Source organism: Apteryx rowi, unplaced genomic scaffold (genome assembly GCF_003343035.1).
Source record: "Apteryx rowi isolate R43461 unplaced genomic scaffold, aptRow1 scaffold_497, whole genome shotgun sequence".
NCBI lineage: Eukaryota > Metazoa > Chordata > Aves > Apterygiformes > Apterygidae > Apteryx > Apteryx rowi.
In genome coordinates this window covers 558,312-579,249 of record NW_020450757.1, presented here as the reverse complement: position 1 = coordinate 579,249, position 20,938 = coordinate 558,312, and the positions used below count along the sequence as shown (strand labels likewise).

General features: G+C 37.2%; 1 protein-coding gene across 1 annotated transcript in view; it reads right to left on the bottom strand.

The window, feature by feature from the left end:
* ZFPM2 (zinc finger protein, FOG family member 2) overlaps positions 1 to 20,938 on the bottom strand; it is a 314,563-nt gene that overhangs the window by 2,835 nt on the left and 290,790 nt on the right. Inside the window, exons 6-7 of the mRNA XM_026079249.1 lie at positions 8,090 to 8,296; positions 3,292 to 3,516 (exon numbers count right to left, since the gene is read on the bottom strand). Coding sequence (XP_025935034.1) covers positions 3,292 to 3,516; positions 8,090 to 8,296 — 432 coding nt within the window. The remainder of the gene's footprint in view (positions 1 to 3,291; positions 3,517 to 8,089; positions 8,297 to 20,938) is intronic.

Below are 20,938 nucleotides of genomic sequence, written 5' to 3'. Positions count from 1 at the left end.
TTTAGCTATGGGGGACATAAGGTTCCCCATACACAATCACTGGATATTTGGAATGCAGAGAGAGCACATCAAGGTCAAGGGGCTCAAGGTTATTATGTGGCTTCTTGGAGGTACAGTCCTAGAACTTTGAGGGTGGCTGCAAGCCACAGACAGAGAGGAGCAGTTTTCCAATGATTTTCATTATGGATGCTCAGCTCTTTGCTTGCATGAATTGACTGGGAGGGGAGAGACTGAAGACTGTAGTCTGGGAACAGGATACAGAACTGTTCTCATCAGGGATGACTGATGAGTTGAGTTCATTGTGAAGGGAGCAGGAGGAATAAGACACAGCTTCACTAGCATTTTTTCTTCCACATATAATGGCTGTAGGCAGCTACTGCTGTAATGCAACACCTTTTCCTTATGGAATCATAACAGCTCTCCCTATCTAGAACAGTACATTCCAAAACACCTTACAATCATTGCTCAAGCAAAAAACATGTTTCACGGTATTTTGAAGCTGAAAATGCTTAAAAAGAGATAAGTTGTCTCTTGTGGCAACACTGATTCTGATTATTTGTTAGATGATAAAAACTGAGAAATAATCAGTAATGATGATATTTTAAATCTAAATCAAACATGGGTATTTGTTGTGTCTACCCACACACCTACACACATACCCCTTGGTCACTCGGACCAGGTTTGTGGTAGTGGAACAATATAAAGCTGTAAGAATATTGTGGCTCAATCTGTGGAAAGTCATTCTATCTTTCTGTCAGGCATGAAGGTCCTCACGTCACTCCTAGTGTCTGTCAATCTCCCATTTGTGAGATACATTTGGAATTTGAACTACTCTGGGCCTCAGAAGCCATAACTGAGCAGAAGAGATATATAACACTTTAATAAGCACTTTTTCCCTGTCAGGCACTTTTTTAATATGCACTTTTTCCCTGTCAGGCACTTTTTCACCAGGAGGGCAATTAGAGGCTTTGGCTTCTCCACTGCCACAAGATGGTGTTTCATATACTTCTTCATTATGTGATATAGTCATGGTGGAGTGTCTGTACAGACTTGCCAACTAAATGCATCTAGATTCCTTGCTCCAGTAATGTAGGTCTGATACAGCTTCCAGCTGGAACTGTAACAGAAGCTGAAGCAAACACAGCACTAGGTTACAGGGTATTTGTAGGAGGAAGTTTTCAATCCTATTGAAGAAGGTGTTCTAATCTGTCTAGAAGAATTAAAGATCGATCAGATGTGAAAAAGCACAAGTATGATTCAACTGACTGGTTTATGACTAAAAAGGAGGGGAAGACCTGAGTTTTAGTCTTTGATTTAATAAATTCATAAAATTCTTACTTTAAATTCAGCACAGGTCTGAGATCTATGTGTCTCAAGGAACACAGATTTTTAACTCTAGATTGCAAGAAGGTATGATCACTCACAGTTCATGGCTGCAAACTTTCTCTGCACCAACTGTATCTTACTAACTGCAAAGGGCTGAAGCAACCCTTCTTTCACACAATGGCTAGGATTTCACAATCTATCTCCCTCTGCTTGGGGGGAAATGAGGATCTTATCTTCCAGAAGTACCGGATTTTAATTACCAGGCCGTAAGACATTTTGGGCTGTATTCACTTGCTCTTGTTGAAGCTGTTCCACTGCTCACCAAACATCTAAATATTTGCAAGGCAAGAGAGAGAAAATGGCTATAGTCTGATATTCAGAGTTAAGACCTGGAAGCACAAAAAGGTCTGACCCCTAAAGGAATGGCTACTTGTTGTCAATGTTGTTTATGCAAGGAAGTTCCTCACTCAGCACACTCCCTCTTCTACTCCTATTCTGGGAGGTACTCAACTCCTCCCATGCACTGAATAAAAAGCCAAAACACACTATCTCAGACTGTGACTTCTATGAGATAAATGCGCTGATTAGCAATGCCTAAAGATATTTAGGCATTTAGGGGCAGGGAATGTCTCTTACTCTTTCACTTTCAGGTTAGATACAAATGCTGCTTCTACACTGTGCCAGAGTTGAGGTGGTATGGAAAGTTTACTAACTTTTCTGTACTCAAACATGTCTTTTGACGTCCTCTATAATGCAGTCTCTGTACTTTCTTTTCTTTTCAAATAAAGAAATTATAATTAGAAAAGCAACAGAAGAAGAAATGTTGTGACACCTCCACAGTTTGGGGGGGGGGGGAAGGCAGCATTATGCCATTTAGATTTGTAATTGCTGCCTAAATATCAGAGGGACATTTTTCACTTCACCACATCCACAGAACAGACTCCCTTTTCCCCAGGAGTGTTCCGTTTTCACACTGCAGCTGAACAGGCTTTCTGTGAATAAAGCATGCATTGTGATCTTTAGACACCACCTATTTAACAGGAGAAGCAGGAACTCCTCCTGGAAGGCCCTTGCTCTTTCCAAACACAGTTCTGCACACTAGACAGCCAACATACCCATACCTGGTATGGCAGTCTTTCTTATTTGCAGATTTTGTGTGCTAACAGAAACTCCAATGCAGAATGTTCTGCAAACTCATTACCTGTGAGTTCTGACCTAATTCAAAACAAATTTAAATAGCACACTCACAGGATCTTCAGGGAGCGAGATAAAATACCTGCTAAATCCCAGATTTTTAATCACAGGAATTTTTTAATACCTCTTTCCATAAATCCAGTATTATTATTATTTTTTTTAAACATGGACAAGGGAAATACTATCCCCATTTTATAAAGAAGGAAAGGAACATTTAAAAGTTATGGAACAAGTAGCTTGGAAAAAGTACACAAGAGTTCCTAATCCTACTCCTGAAAGTGTCCTGCCTTAAAATTAGAAGCCTATTCTAGGACCCTGAGATCCTGTTGGGAGGACTTGGTCTTTGACAGTGTGTCTCTCTCCACTGAGCGTCAAAGAGTGTAGGTAAAGACGGTGGCCTAGGAGACTAATGTTTGGTGGGTGAAATCCTGACGCAATTGAGAGACCAAGCAGTAATCTAATGTCTGGATTTCTGAACATACCTTCGCCAGTAAAGAAATGCTGACTGTATGTGTGAATACATGCTTTAAGAGAGAGAGAGAGAGAGAAGAGAGCATTCAAATAAAGATAAGTAGATCAGAGAAGTGTCACTGCTTACATGAGAGAGGTGCATGGCATGGAATATACGTCAGAAACTGGTGGCATCTTAGTAGTATATACACGCAGTGCTTGCATATATTTGGAGAGACATTGATCCACTAAATGTTTACAGTGATTAATTCTTAGAATAGTTAAATCTAGAAGGTGATACAGAGGATATATGGCACTTACCACTGTGAGAATTTAGGTGCATTTCCAGAGCTCTTGCATTAGAAAAACTTTTGGTGCACTGCGGAAAGGGGCAGACACTGGATATCTGCTGAGCACTATCTTCATTCTCCTCTGACAGCTGAGGCCCCTCTCTTTGCCTCCCACTGCAGTAGTACATGAGATGGGCTTGCAAATTCCTCTCACTTCGATACCAAATGCCACAGGATTTGCAGGGGAATATGTCCTCTACAAGCAAATATAACCAGGTGCAGGTTAGCCACAGTGCATTCAGTGCCAACCAATTAACACAGCGGGATTAATTCCCTTCATTTCCCCATTAAAGACATGCTTATTTAATAAAATATTGAAAACTGAGCCACAGGTTTATTAAAATGTCACTTGCAAGAAAGCGACCGAAGGTAGGAGACAGTAGTTTCTTTTAAAAGAGAATTTAAAAAATAGTCAGTTGATATAAAAAAAAAAGGTGGAAGTCTGTGGCACACAATTATTTAAAAATGAAATAAGACTCATTGTGATGAATATGCAGCACTAAATTTAAATAATTAATTTACATTTAAATAAATTATTTACATTTAATTATTTAAATAGCTATATTTCCAATACATCACTGTTCAATAGGTGACATAGTTCAATCATGCTTTTTTTTTAATGTGTGCATACTTCTTTTTGGTATTGGGCCTTGGAATTTTTGAGTGCTAATTGCCTATCATTCTGAAAATAATCTTTCGAGTTTAAGCACAAGTTTATCAGTTATCACCATAAAATCCCGTTGCACTGATATACAGGAGGTCAGACTAGATTAACTTTATGTCTCCTTTAGATCTTATATTGTTGAAATTAATATTATACTAACAAAAATGCTTATTCCCTGGGTTCCTGTTGTTATTAATGCCAGCAGTTAAAACTTCTGACATACTTTGTCCTGTTATTGTTGATAAATTGTTACTGTTCCACTTTTCACTACACAGAAGGGATATTTGCTAAGAATAATGCAATTTTTCATTGTCTTTTATCCCAAAATGTCAGAATCCTGAGGGGAAGACAATGGAGAGGTTGTACAGAGTGCTTCCCAGAAGCAGAGGGAGTAGATAATTTGATCATGTACTGAAGGCTACGTCCTTTACCCATGTGAAGAGTAATATTGAATACTTATATTTTCACAAAGCAGATACTTGGTTGTTAATACCCTGTCAGAAGGATGACTACACAGTATATTTTGTATATCTGTCTCAGGAGGATAAAAAGCTATTTGATCCTTCTGAGGGCTGAACATGTTATCCTATCAGCAAGAACAGGGAAGAAATCCTGGGCCTTTTGGGTGTGTCTATACCAGTAAATTAAACAGTGACAGGGTCCAGACTGGAGCACTGAAACTTGGCTGTTTGTACTGTTAAAGCACTAGGATGGTCCCTCGCACATTTGTGGCTTAAATCAATTAACACTTTCCCCATTCCTGGATACAAGAGTTCAAGAGTTACCATAGGCCAGGGATCATTTCCTACAACTAGTTTGGGTGTGTCTCTCCTGCTTTTGAGACTAAGAGAGGATAAAAGTATGAGTATGGCCAGACTGTGCCAGTTGGCCTCAGGGTAACAGTATACGCCATTGCAGTCAACATCCAAATATAGCCATCTTGGTCAACATCAAATCTCCCATTGACCTCAGAAGGCCAAAAGCTGACTGTAGAAAATTTAAGCCTCAGATTCATACCAGTATTTTCAAATAGAACTGGCGATTTGGATTAAGTTAGTCTTGACAAAAGGCTGACTGCTCTAAAAATTCCTAGTTTCCTTAACACTTGAAAGTCTTGGCATTTATCTATTAAGGCATGTGTACCTGATGATGTAATTCATTATTATTCATAACTATTTATGCTCAATTTCAAATATTGATGTGTATAGCACAACTGTTCTGTTGCAGTTCCTATGGGTGAACAAAGTTGAAGAATCCAACCCACTGAAAGGGACAAGTCTTTTACTCATTAAATATCTGCAAATGCAGCCAAAATTTACATTGCTTAGTTTGCTGTTCTAATTGCATTGCTAATGCTTGTCTATTTTTCTGTTCATTAATTTGCATAAGATTTTTTCACCACTACCATTTTTTCTCTTCGCCACTGAATAATTGTGAGTGAACTTAAAAGACACAAACATTTAATGCAGCAGTTATTCCAGGATATACCACTATTAAAATTATCACTGATAAAGCTGGCAGCATTTGGAATGTCCATCTCATGCAAAAGCTGACATTTCAGCATTTGTTCTTGGCTTCAAATGGTTTGAAAAAGTTGAACTGTTGAGGTTTCATTAGAAGGGAAAGTCCAAAAGTCAGTAAGAGGAAATTTTGAAACATGGGCAAGCATGTCCCATTTGAATTCATTCGACTACATTCCATCACAGAATTGAACTTTCCTATTATCTTAATGAACTTGACTTCCAGCCATGTTTATTTCCTATGGGCTATATTGCCTGGACAGACTGTAGCTCCAGTTATGCACAGTGAATATGGGACTCCTATTACATGCCATGCAGAGGAAATGCATTTGAGTAGCTCTGCACTGTAGGAAGATGGAATTTTCTGGGAGAATAATGTATTGGAACCAAATCTGAAACTATTACTCAGCTAAGCCAATGAAACGTAGATAAAGCCACTTTAAATTAATAATTTAATTATTTCAAAGCAAAATGTTTCAATTTGTTTCAATGGATGGTTTCAAAATGTTTCAATGGATCAATTCAGAAAATGAAATATTCAAGTTCAGGCTAAATGAACCAAAAATGATATACTGAATTTTGTTATTCTTAGCAGGAAAAGTAAGAAAGATTTAAAAAACCCTACAAAATTTAATTTGCCAGAAACTGAGTATTTTTTCAGAGATCTAGTAAGGGAGTGGCTAAGATGTCTCACTACAAATCTAGAGGTGCATTCAGCATATTACTGGACTCACATTTGGCTTGAGACTTTACAGAAAAAACTGAATTTGGCCAGCTCAAGAATGAAAACTGGAAATGGCTTAGTCTTGTCAGACACAGAGCCAGAACTAGGATGGAAAGTTCTGGCTAGTGAGACTTGCTGCTTTGGCAACCTCTGGGAGTTAAGGTACTGAGGTTACCACGAGCTGCTGCTAAACCTGTGTAGGAAGAGCCAATATATCATAAACTTCTTTTAGTAGCAGAAGTAGCAATGATCGGTGTGGCTTTYCAGGGCTCTGCAAAAGGCAGGCTGGGCAGCAAAGGTGCTTCTGGAAATCTGATGCTGTAGAAATCTGCCTGCGTAGCCAAAACACAGAGTTGGCCTTGTGTGGATTTGCACAAAAATGTGTCTTCAGTTGAAACAAGCTGTGAGTAAGTTTTTGCCCATTTAGCCTAGAGAACTTGTTCCCTAGTGGCTCCCTTGCGGCTGTTGGCTATGAACACTGCTCTGCCTCAACTGCGGTAACTTGATGGTCCACTATTCCTTAAAGGGCTTCTGGCATTTTCTTTTGGAAAAGTCCTGTACAGTTCTAATTTTTGGTTCTATTGACACGTATGTCAGCTCTCACAACAGCCCCACAGCCAGAATAAAAAAGGATGTGCCTAGCTGAAGTGCTTGAAATTGCTGACAACTAACTCTCTGAAAGTGAGTGATTTGGATGATTTGGACATTTTAAGGTATTTCTTTTAAAAAAGGTTAAAATAAATATATAGCTATCATAATTGTTTACACAGAAAATTATCAATGACAAAAAAAAAGACTGAATTACAGGTGTTACCACAGATATTTTAACTAGTCTTGGCTGAAGAGCTTGAAGATGGTGTCACTGTTCAAGACAGTGTTATTCGATGGGAGCCAAGTGGCAGATTATGCGCCTGCTTGACTCAGGTAAAATACTGTGTTCAGTAGTTCACTGTATATAATTACAATACTTACAACCCACAGGAAGCATAGGGAAGTACTGCAATAAGGGCTCTAAATGAACAGACTCACAAAGAAAATACCGAAAGAGCTAAATATGTGCAACAGGTCTAAGTGATGACTGAGGAGGCACATGATAACACCTAACGTATATTTGAAAGGTACTGAGTGAGCAGGATGAGGAACTAGGGCTGTAAAAAGGTTAAAAAAAAAGACAGTAATTGGGAAAATTTAATAAAATGAAACTTAATAAACAGAACATTCAGGCTGAATGATCCCAGTTCAGGAACTCACTTATCATCTGCTAATGTCCCTCCTCTTGCAGGACAGCAGATAATTACATGCTATATTTTGTCCATGATAGGGTCTATTGATGTCCAGAGGACTTAAACACATTCTTGTGTAGCCACACTGAGCTGAGATACTATAATATATCAGGGCTGTTATAAGGAATGATCTCTACTGCATTTTGGAACAGCCGCTGATGAAATGTGTTCTTTATTTTCACTGACTATCATGAATTATTATCAGAAGCTGCACTGTAAGCAACAAGCTTATTTGAGAAGCAAAGGCTGGACTTCGTGAGCTAACAGGTCTGTTTTATCTACTTTTTCAGCAGTCTCTGATGGTATCACCTCTGATCACAGAAATTCCCCATGATGGCAGGTTGGACATTCTGGGAGAGGTTCTTACAGCTCACAGCTGTCAGACCTCTCTTCTTCCTCCTTTTATGTCTGCCAGTTCATCTGTGATGACGGGAGAACACATGGAAGCTTTAAGCTGTGTGTTTTAAGTTGTATGATTTCTGTTGTCTTGAATTCACTATTACCATATTTCTTCTTCATATGTGTTTTAAAGCAATGCTGTTTTAACACAAAGTCAGAGAATAGTATTCAACACTTACTGTTCACAATAGCCGTAGGCAAAATAGATGCCATTGCAGCTTGTTGAGGGAGCAACTGTATTGAGTCCAGCAGGCGTGCAGGATACATCCCTTCTGTAAGAGTCATCTGACTAGCAGCTTGCAGCCTTGAGTCAAAATCTACAACAAAGGCAATCAGTTCTTCACCCTCTGAGATGGCCTTGGTAGTGGTACACCAAAGCTGCCCTCCTACAGAAAACATAAAAGCAGAAAGATTTAATTGACAATATCAGATTCCAGATAACTTAATACACCAGTGCTAGGTTAGGCTCTTTTTTGATGGCTTGTTCAGGGAAAAGAGAAAAATAATTCTCACTTTTACTGTTTTCCTTCTATCAGTAGAAGAATTTGCAATGCTTAACAATTTAGGCATACTTTTCCTAATTATGTGCAGGAAGACTATTCATTTTAGTTTTTCATTTTGTCTCCTGAAAGACCAGCATTATGAGAATTAAGGCACATGTGAAACTATTTTATTTGGCATTTAATTAATGATTACTTTTCACCAAACTTCCTGTATATTCTTTCATAACTCCAGTTTTGCTTTAATTTGAATACCCAATCACAGCACTATAAAACCAAACAGCTGCTAGAAAGAAATCAGATTTCCTCTTAAGGGTGTTTTCCCCTTCCCTTATGTTTGCCGCCATCTTTCTCTAAAAAAATCTTACCTTATGTAATATTCTTGTAAAATGACTGCTTTATCTCTGCTTACACTGACTGAACTTCCTGAAAAGAAGATATGCCAAAGATCTGTTTCATAAAGGCTTATTCAAATATAGGTTTGTTTAAAAGGGGGGGGGAAGAACTTTCATCAAACAGTAAGATACACTATAGCTCTGTGCTGCAAATGTCACGTGTAGTGCATTAAAAAGAAAATTAACTATGCGAGTACATCTACTAATGTATTTGAATGCGATAGTGAATGCTCATTTATTTAACATGTTTAGACAGGCAAAGCACTTATATTGTGTTATCTACACTCTCAGGCCTAGATACATATCCAATACAGTTATGCCTGAAATAATGTTGCATACTTTAGACGTTATAAAGCTTTTTTTTCCCCTCAGGTTTTGTATATATAGAAAAAGCTATATGTTGTATTCATTAGGCAAGCAAAAACTGTACTCGTTTTGATAAGTAATATTGCTGTGTTTATCTTTCGGCATAACTGCCTTTTCAACTGCACTTCATTTTTTTCCCCTCAAAGAGATTATAGTTTTAAAACAACTTGTTGCAAAAATCTGGTAGAGGAGATAACAACAGTGTATGATATGCCACAGCTAAATGGAAGAATTAGGACATTGTTTTAGAGAAATCTTGGACAATTAATTAAACCAGTCTATTAGCTTTCAAAGATGAGCAAACAAAACAGCATCAGTGACAATGTGTTTCAGTGGAAAAATAAAGCTGAGCTTCCAGACCTCAAAGTGGTGTAAAAGTTTCAAAGCAGAAAAGTGTGTTTGTATTCACCCTTTAGTAATACAACAGTTGAAGGTGGCTCCAAAGTTTACAAACAATTTACTGAAATGGGACCAAAATATATTAAGGTTTACTGCTCTCCAAAATTACAGCATTAAATGGTGCAAATCAGAGAAATTTCCTCTAGAGAATAAGAAGATGAAATGTGAAGATAGTATCATAAATGTCTACAAATCCAGAATCCTAATGACCGAGCACAAATTCAAACATTTTAGGAGTACAGCCTGACTTACTGTCTGATGTAAGTGCGGAGTAAATCCACAGTCTGGAGCTTAACTGGTATAAAATCTATTTGAGAGAAAACCAGGCTAAATTCCCAAAGCATATTTAATTAGTCTCGTAGATAAAAGTATGCGATCTATGCGCACTGCACTTTGAGAACCTGAGCCTGGGTACTCTTTCACTGCAAACACCATGCACAGTTTATTTCCTGAGGGGAAGTGCTGTTTCCTTTATTAAGTTACACCTCTATTTTATTTATATATGGAAGGTGTAATAATCAACCAACATGTTTTAGTATATTTTAATACAGAATAAGAGCTCTTCCTAGACTGTATTACTCACTGGATTTCTTAATAAAATAAAAACGAGTCACTGCAGAAGAACCAGCTGTGACTTTCTCTATCCCAGCAAACATCTTGACACGTGTGCCCTTGGGGAGAAGAAAAGAAAGTGTAGTTGATTACTGGATCTCCAGCTGTAATCAGTCTGGATCAGGCTAAAAGGCTGACTCAGTCTCTTTGTGTTAGAGCTCCTTAGGTTGTTGACTAGTGTCCAGCGGCAGATTAAACTAGGACAGCTGAAGTGGGTAGTGACCTCGGTCATCTGCCCCTCCCAGCTCCTGGAGGCTGTCATACCTATGGCAGGCCCAGCTGAATGGGATGTGCGACAGCTTTGGAAACACAACAGTGTCTAGCTTGCCATATTAAAGCAAACCAAACTACAGAAGTTTAATTCACTCCTGCATTTGAATACAACCCTTCAGCCCAGCAGAATTTATGTCAAAGAATTACATTGTTATTTTTGTATTTTCGTTCATCATATTCTACAGAAAATGAGCCATTTGAGGGATCACGACATATATGTCTACATTTTCATCAGTATATGATATGGTCTTTAAGTTAGATCCACAGATGAACACCCAAATGATGTACACTTCCAGCTACTGGAAATGAAATACACTACCTCTGCAGTAATCTTCACCCAGAGGGACAGGGCACAGTACAGTCCCTTCTTGACCCCTTCTATGGTTGGTGGCATGGGGTAAGGCAATAGCTGCTATTTTGAAAGACCCAAATTACTGTACTCCCCTTAATGCAGTGAATGCAGATACGCTGGCCTTCACACTAATTGGGTATACAGTGGAAGAAAATTCTTGAGCCTTCTACTGCATAGTCAGGAAAATGGAGTACAGAGAACCTGATAGAGGCTTCTAAATGCAATACAAGCTTCCAGTTACTGTTATGATATGAATTATTGTACTGTCAAGACACATTTGTGAGGGACCAGGGCTTCCATACTACTGCTTGTTACAAAAAGTGAAAAAGTTCTTGCTTCCTACAGACATTTCTACAAGCTAAGACACAACTGACATATACAGAGTAGTTTCTCAGGACCACAACATTTTTTTGCAAAGCAAGGGACAGCGTTAATGAGGGATTTTTGGAAGGATAAGGATGTATAAAAAGAGTCTTTGCCAAGTGCAGGTGGCAATGCAGAAGACAGGAAGATGTTTGTTTAAAAAATATGCAAGACATAAGGATTTTGTAAATAAATGTAAAGGCGTGTCATCTGTATCAGATAAAGTTCTGACTAAACTGGCTAGAAATTTTTTGACCAGTGCTCCTTTTGTCAGAAAAATTTACAGAAGTGAAACAGTTCTGACAAAGCTTTATCGGGCCAAGCTTTTCAGTCCTAAGATAGACCCAGTCATCAAAAAAAAAAGAAAGGAAGAAGATCCAAGCAAGCTCTAATAGAAAAGAGTGACAGTGCCTCAGAAATAAGGTGGTGGTTATACCATTTGGTTGGAAGGCAGAACAGTGGTAGACTAATGACCTGACCCTCTTTCCACCCTTAATGAGCACAGTAGTTATCCATTTCTAATACAGAAGGTCTTACTGGTTTTATACGGAGGGGTAAGAAAAGTATTATTCTTGTCCCAGTGCAGAAGGGAAGGTTTCAAAATATAGCAAGACTTTATGACAGTAGAAAACTGTTTTCTGTACAAGTCTAGTTCTGAGTCTGTGGAACCAAAAATAAGTTTCTTGAGGTTGCAATATATTGTTATATCAATTGTTAAACCTGTCAAATAAATTTACCTAATACATACACGTCAAGCAGAAGAAGAGAATAAAAATGTCCATGAACACTATTTATGTATTTATCTCAACTCTTTTTCTAGCTCACATTGCAAGGAATTAGAAATGCTTATTTAATCATAGAAAGTTGGGAAAGTTGAAGAATATCATATTTTGCAAACTAGAGCAAAAAATTACATTCCAATTGCATTGGCGTAAGTTTTTTATCAAATGACATCAGGCACTAAAGCAGCTATCTGATACCTTCAGAGTTTCCGCCAAATGGAAAGGTTATTTTAGGATTCTCTTCTTTGTCTGCATCTTTTACTGCAGACGTTTCTGCTGCTTGAAAAAAAAACCCAACAGCCTTTAAGTTAAAAAAAAACAACTTTAAGTTCTACAGAAAGGAAAAAGTAAGGTCCTGATGTCCCTGAAAAACTGTGGACTTACTGTTCTTTGTAATGTTTATGATCGAGATTCTTGTGCAAACAGATCTGGTTCCTAACAGGAAGCTTATAAATCATACTCATAATTGCTGTCAAAACTGCAGTGGAGTGTACTGCAAGTTTTGATAATAAAGAATAGAGTCACAGTTCAAACTTGATTACATTTTGGAAATTCATGCTGCTCTTACAAGAATCAGTGGTCTTAAATATCTTCTTCTCCTGCCAAATTTTTCACTTGCACTTTTTATTATTTATGAAATCAGTGTCTGCACAATGTCATGCAGACCTCTGCTGATAAACTCTAATTAAGATTAAGACAAGCCTTTTGGAAGGGATCCCATCATTAGCAAACATGATAAACACAAAAATACTCCCTACTTGTCAGCCAGGAGCAATTTAGTAACCTAACAGTATTATCTGTTGCTAGGCTACAGAGCTGACAAAGCTTCAATTATATTGTATGGCCATACCTATAGACTACTGTATAAGCAAAATGTATCTAATATAAAAGCATTTAACTTCATCCATGCTATCTGTAATTCATGGCTTCTTTCAATGGCAAAAATCAGGTTAATAATTACATAGCATGCTGGAAAAATCTTTGCGATGTGTCATGTTTGCACAATTTTTTCTAATTTATCTCTGTGATTGATAGACATTTGCTTTGTGAAAATAATAAAATGCAAGCAATGGGATGCTGTAAACCACAAGCGCAACTACATCTGGGCTCATCAAGATAAAAACCACGCTTAGTATAAAAAATATATAGCAAATTGAACCAATTAAATAATATTTAAATGCAGTATACTCTATCTTCTGTATTCAGAATAAGGAGTATTGTGGTGATAGATATGCATGCTAATACAAAACTTTACTTTATGTAAGACAGACATCTAACATCATAGAATAGAAATTTGCTTTTTTTAAACAGCTCTTCATTTTCCCCTCCAACATTTTGGGATTTTTTAAAACAAAGCAACCTTTATTATCCTATTTGAAAATAGCAATTTGCTCTGAAGATTTAACTAAAGCAGTGGACCTTCACCCTTTCTGATTCTCAGAACTCTACAACACTTCCAGTGAGCACAAACCCCAGAAAAGCGGACCCTCTGACACTGGGCTTTTTTCTTTTCACTTGTTTTTGCAGAACTTAAGGAGTAGTCATTTGCGGTCTGCAGGTCACAGTCTGAAAAAATAAGGTTTAAGGATGGTCCTCCCTATTAACTCTATTAGGAGAAAACTGCTTCAAAATAGGTGGAACCAGGAAGCCTCTTGATTCATAATGCTGCTTTTAGGAAAATTGATTTGAGGAAGCAAGTTGCTAAAAGCAACATTTTCACTGAGTTCAGCTGTTCTATGGAAGGAAGTGTTCTATGGAAGTACTTCTTCACATACAAAGAAGAATAAAGACAATATAAACATATATTCAAAGTCAATCCCATTTTTCCAGTCTTAAGATATTGGTTAGTTTTCTGTGTTGAACCATTTGAGTCTACCTTTTTTGACCCAGACATAGCGAACATCTTTCATAGAAGTTTAGGAAAATCAACAGTAATTTCTGTTAAAACCAATTTTTCAGTGACAGTTAATTCAGAAGTACTACTTTGGTAAAATTTGTGATTACTGGATTTGATTGTGTTGCTGCAACAACATAATAGCCCATTTCCTGTATACACATCTTTTTGCAAGAAGGGTCAAAAGACTATCAGAATTTATTTAAACAACAGACTGTGTTACTCTTAGTGACTTCCAGGCACCATCAATTGAATTAAACCTTTCTCTCCCAATGAAATATTCCAATTTGTAAAAAATGATGCTTTTTAGTAATTGTAATGGGGGCTGGAGTTAATTTATTGTCTTCCCTCCTTTGTTGCACAGGTTAAGCATTTAAGGAGAATTTGCACATCACAATAGGATGGGATCTTCATATTAGAGTTCCTCCTGCTTCTCACCCAGGGGGGTTGTGACTACTCAGCATAATGAATGTCATTTCAGTGCAGCACAAGTTACTGGTCAGATCTCTAATTTTTTGACATTAACAGAGTACATATATCTATATGTAGACACATTGTTTAATAAAAATTATAATGAATTCAAATTCAATACTGTTGAAATTTTTGACAGTAGAGTAGTGCAGGGAACAGAACTTATAAATTATGTGTGCCCCTTCTTTGAAAAATGCTTTGGAGGTTTCTTTGTGCATTGGCAAATACAGTAGGAATATGAGGTATTGTGTGGATCCTCCTGCACAGCACCTGATAAAAGAATAAAGAGCTGTGACATATTCTTAAAACAATAGAGGAATTAAAGAGAAACAATGGGCCAGCTGCTTCATTAATACAATCAAAAGAGAGCCCAGCACAGAGGAGTCCAGATAATTAAGCACTACTTTTTTACACCTTTTTTCTATAATAAAATTGCTAAAAATTTATTAACTGCTTCATAGTTGTTAGATAGATCTATGTACTTGTTTATTTAGGTTGATTAATGCCTTTCAGTATTCTACAACATGCCAACTCATGGTTCATACGAGTTTTTGAATAAAACAATGTAAGAGTAAGTGATATGGATCTGTAGTATATACAGCAATAAATCAAAAGCATTTTGTGAACAGTCTTTCTGGTTACTAAATACTTCTTAACATTTTTCATTTGCGTACACAAAATATATACTTTGCAGGGCATTTTTTGCCATTCATGTATTTTAATTCCAGGGTTCCAAAAATCTCTCTGTGAAGTGTCTCAAAAATCACTCCTGCAAATTCATACTTCTCAAAACACTTAAAAAAATAGTTGCAGTGCTAAATTAGGATTAATGAGGTGATTTCTTAGCATCTTATATCATTTTTCCTTGTTTATTGATCAAAGGAGATTGCAAAAAGATATTCAACTTTTAATTTTAACTAAACCATTGCATATTATAAGCCTGCAGTGTATTGACTGCAGAAAATGTAAAATCTATTATACTCTGTAAAATTAGAACAATACAGTCGATGAGCCAGTTCAGTTGCTACTTTTATTATTATTGTTTTGTTCAGCATAAAATATAAAGCCTGCTTCATTTTTAAACTCACTGAACAAATTGTGAAATAAAGGAAATGTAAGCACAATATTTTTCAAAACAACAGAAGAATACTCAGTTAAAGGCACTGGCCAACTTTGAAGAGGAAAGCTTTAAAATCCCTGCATTTTGAGGTTTAAAATGTCTGACCAGAACTAAAGAAGAAGAATATTCCTTGAGAAAATAGCTCTTATTCCATCACCTGAGTCAACCTGACTTTGACCCTGACTTCAGCTTAGTCATATGTGGATAGTTCAAGTCTTTTTTATCTAAATTGATGATTTTATAGTTAAAAACTGCCAGGCATTATATACCTGATAGAGTAAAGATAAAAAGAAAAATATTAAAAGAACCTTGCAGGCCTACAGGATTATACTCTCAAACCTGGAATGATCCGTATCAATATAAGGGGGGAAGATTTCCCCCTGTTGCAGTGTGACCACTGCTGACATCAGGCTAAGTATTTCAGAAGCTCCCTAATTAATACTGCAAAGAGCTTGATCAGCTTAACCACAACTGAAATACGCTATTTCTGAAGAGCAAGGACCTCTCACTTATTTGACCTCTTATTTTTTCCATTATTGTATGTTTGCTTTTTGTTAGTTTGAGGATTTCTATTTGTTTCCTCCAATTAAATGTCTGGGTGTTAACACTCAACACAGAATTCTATTAGGTAAAGAAGCAAAATAGATTAGTCTTCAAAAAATATTCATAGGAAAATTATGTGGTAATTTTATTTGCCATTTTCCCCCCGATAGAGCTGTCACAGCTTATTTACCACAGGGGGAGACAGTTAAACCCATATCCTTGGAAGTTCTATGCACTTAAGAGGCTTATATATCTTTTCTGGGACCCTCGTTCAAATCCTGGGCTAATCAGAGCGAATACATATCTTTCTATTAGATGGCTCTGAAAAGTCTTAGGTGATATCAGTTCCTGGTGGACGACAGTCCACAACAAAAAACTATTCAATATTTGGCACAAATGGCAATACTTATGGAATGAAACTGAAAACTGTAATATCCTTCCACATCACCAGAAGTTGTCTGCTGCTCATGGGCTGAAATTAAAGCCTGCCACAAATGCTAAACCTGTCATATTTCTTTAAAGCAGTATAAGCTCAAACAAGGAAATTGAAAGAGTTCTTTCACAAGTTTAGCAAATTCTTCCTTCCTAAGTGTGTTATTTTTCTGCTCAAATTCCTCTGTTTTGAATTCAGTGCTACACCTTTTTTACATGGGAATTGGGTTCTCAACTGAGTGTTATTTCAGAATTTATTAATCCTCAAGAAAAAAAAAATGACAAACAGCTTAGTCCTTGCTGACGTTGTCCATGTTGCACTCACATCATTGCAAACTCACCTGCCCTTTTACTTTTTATAGGATCAGTGAACAGGCACTCTCCAAAGAACTTCCTAGGACACATTCCCAGGTGTCCCTCACTCCTTCCCCAGCTTTTGTGGCTGCACCAGGTTTCAGGGAGTGAGAAAACGGACTGCTGAAACCAACTACTCCGAAGTAGGGCTTTGGATACACACATTCCTACAATCTCTACTTCCCTAACAGCGCAGCTGTACGGTGACCTTTCGTAGCCTTACAAACACAGTCCTGCCTGTCGATTGTCTTCTCAGTGTTATTTTGTGAGACTGGAGTGTATGAAAAAAAAGAGATGATTAAATGAGACAATAGATATGCTTTAATGGCACCTCTTTCTTACAGCAAAAACAGAGTACGCTACATCTTATCAATGGATTTTCTGCTGTCTTGTACCTGCTACTATAGGGCTCATTCCTTGTCCCTGGGCAAATGTAGAGTGAATGGCAAAGGTACCTGAGCAGGAGGAAGGATTATATAGAGGGAGAGGGACTGATAGGTTGTATCTGTAAGGAAAATAATAACATTAAATAGAAGGACAAATGGAGAAAATTTTACAGAACAGCAAAAGCAAAGTGAAGAATAAATATCAGCTATGTGACCTGGTTACTTATTCAATAGAGGGGCCATGCTACAGAAGATGCTCAAGTTTGTGGCTGACACAGGAACAAAAAACACCTTTCATAGTGAACAGAACCTGGAATATTCAGTTGTGTGCACTGTAACCCTGAGAAAACAACTGCTTTTATTGCTTATTATCTTGAACCTTCTTCCCTCACATGTTGACTTGCAGCTAACATGTTGAATTTTGGGAACTAGTTTACGTCAGCTATAACAACCACGAAAGTAAAGAAGTAGCACTTCATTGATTTAATTTCATTAAAAAAACTTGCTTCCACTTAAACTATTAGAACATTTTACATTGGCTGCAGCAGAAACAAGACTGTATGACAATTTGGTGGCTCTCTTACTAAACAAATGACTAAGTAAAAGGCATTAGAAGTAGATTTGCATGTTAAATATGTTCGAAAATATAAATATCAGAGCTACAATAAGCATCTACCCCCCCCAGTCTTTTCTGCTTAGTAAGTACCCGTCTTTATGTTCAAGATCTTAAAGAAAACCCAGAAACCAAATAATTTCCTCCAGATGTGTTAAAAAACTAAGTTTTATAGTTTTGCCTTTTGCAGTAGAAACTAGAAGTGAAAAAGACTGAAAACTCAGGACAAACAAAAGCATTTCCACTGTCCAAGCTATACAGAATGTCCAAAGTAAACAAGCACTGTAAACCATTGGCATTATACTGACATTACAGCTCATCTAAAATAACTCTTAATAACTGTACTCTTAATAACTTACACTCTTAATAACAGAAACCAGACCTTGTAATGGTAGCTGCAAGACTGAGCTACTTGAGGTCACACTTGAAATAAAAAAAAGATTATGAATGAACGAATATTTAAGTCTCCTGCTGTACTCCCTAACACGGATTAGCAATTAAAGAGGATTCTGTACTTGATGATTTCTTCCAAAATAGGCTTAATAAGAAATATCAGTTTACTAAGCATCATACAGGTGCATAGAAGTTGCCATTCTGACTGACTGCCTGGTCAGCATGATTTCTAAATGGCCAGGAAAGAAGTGACTGTACACCCAAAGGCAAGCTGTCAAAATTCAGGCTGCAGCTGATAAACTGATTACAAAGCTGCTTAAGACTTTGCTTGTAAACAAAAGCATTTATCAACTAATAATTTGCAGTAAACTGATGTAACTCCCAGCTGAGCCCCAAACTGTAATTGTCTTTACCATCTGCCTATTAAAATACCATTCTTCATCACCAAGCAGGAGCAGAAGGGAGAAAATCTCCAACAACCACATAACTTGCATGCTTATAAATAATCTGCGAGCATTTCACACTTTCATTATGATTGCCAGGTTTTGTATACTTCATTTTCTTTTCTGAGAGGCAAAGAGATACTCTAAAGTGGCAAAAAGGAAATTAATAAATACTGTCTGGTGCAGAAAAAAATATGTAAGTTCATTATCCTCTGCAGTTTCTTATTTTCTTCTCTTTTTGCTATTCCATAGGAATATCATGATGGAAGCCCCCTGAAGCACAACTTTGCAGATTAAACTCTCAATTTCTTTTCAACTTGTCAGTTTTCATTACCTTTCTTTCTTACGTATTCACTTCTTACAGCTGCCTCAATGGGATGTCAGTTAAGGCATGCTGGCTCCCGAGGGTGCAGTTTGCCAGAGTTTGTGGGATTCTGCAGACTGCGGAACTCCACAGGGTCAGCCTTAAGAGCGGTTTGCATATCACTTTGAGAGTCTTTCTGAAAATTAAGTGAATTGACTTGCTCTTTTTTTCTAGCTATTGACACTCCTAGTCCTGAGAAAGGTTGTGGAGTGTAGACAAAGTTCCAAATCAACCAATTCAGATGTTCTAAAGCTGATGCACCTCAAAGGAAGAAACATTTTGTTAAATGCCTAAAATATTCAAGTACGAGTCTGTGTGTCCGGGGGGAACCAGGAGAATTGATACTGTGCAGACAGCAACAGCCCCTCAAAATGCATCTGCATTAAAAACTGAATTTAACAATCACACTATAATTTAGTGAAATGCACTCGACCAAATATTTTTCCAGTCTGCACTCTCAGCCATGCACTGTTCTAATTACAAGACTGTGACCAGAGAGTTACAACTAGCTTACTTCTTGAGAAATTTCTGTACAAAGTGCACAGATGCTTTAAATGCCACTTGATTTTTCATAGACTTTCCAGACCCAGACTAAAACAATCTATTCAGCTGGAGTCAAAACACACTTCCTTTCATGTGTATGGAAAACATTTTAGGACACCAATGGGAGCAAAATGGGGACGCAAAAGAGGGAGATTCTGACCTGTTAATTCTGTTGAAATGCACCAAATTAAAGGATGAGCCTGCCCCTGTGTCCACTGACAGAGTTTCATTTCCTTCAACAATAATCTTTCTGCACCTCATAATGCCTTTGTCTGACCCTTTCCTATTATTAGCTTTGCCTGCAAACCACCACCCAATTCCCAAGGAACAAAAAAAATTAAAAACCTCAAGACAGTTTAGAAGCTATAGACTTGACTGTTTAGGATACATTCTACTATTATATTCAAGACAATTACTAAGGGAATTTTTACATGTATTTATGAATATGCTTGCAGAACTGAGTCTTGGTACATGGACTGGATGCAAACACATGGGCAGAACAGAAGGAAAGTGAACAATGCTGTAAACGAATACAGAAAACAGGCATGAATTAAGCTTTGAGTGTGAAAAAATCATTTTTTTCTGTTGCAAATACAAATTTTTGTGAAACACTATTATGAGAAGCATCTTTCAAAACCCTGTAGTTAAAACTCATCAAATAAATGATTTGAAAAGTAAAAACTTTAATAATATAGAATGGAGGGGGTCCTTAGTGAACATGAACGTGCTTAGTTATGTTACAAAGTTCAAAATTCATAGTTTAAAGAAAAAGATATGTGTAAAAATGATTAAAAAAATAGTCCCACAAAAAATAAAAATTAGGAAAGAATGGAGTAGACTAAGCTAGAATTCAAAATTTCTAGTGGTTGTCACAGAAAAAATGGTTTTAATATAATTTTACCATTGAAGTATCATTTATAATATTTAGATCCTTATTCTGTATTTGAAAGTACATCTTTAAAAAATCCTGACACAGAATTACTCATTATTTCTGCAAATAATATATGAACATATGAATTTCTAACCAGTAAAGTGTAGATGTGTTTTATGACAAAACCATAGTGGGAATATTTTTCAAATGTCTACCTTTATTCTACCAATTACCTCACTTTACATGTAATATATATGAAGTTAAGGGAACAGTCTAGGTAGGCAAGGAAAAAATAGCTATAAAAAATGGGGCTAACTTATTTATGAGTCAATTCTGCACTACTTTTAGTTTTGTTTTTTTTTTTTAATGGCCCAAGAGTCAAGCTGGAAACGGACCACGAGGCATTATTATTGTTACTACTGTGAAATCCGGAGCAAACCTGCTGCTAGGCGGCGAGCAGGCGCCACCCACCCCGCTCGGCTCCCGCCGCAGCAGCCTTCTAGAACCTTCTCGGGTCGCACCGAGCGGAGCGGCACGAGGAGGCGGCGGCCCCAGGCCA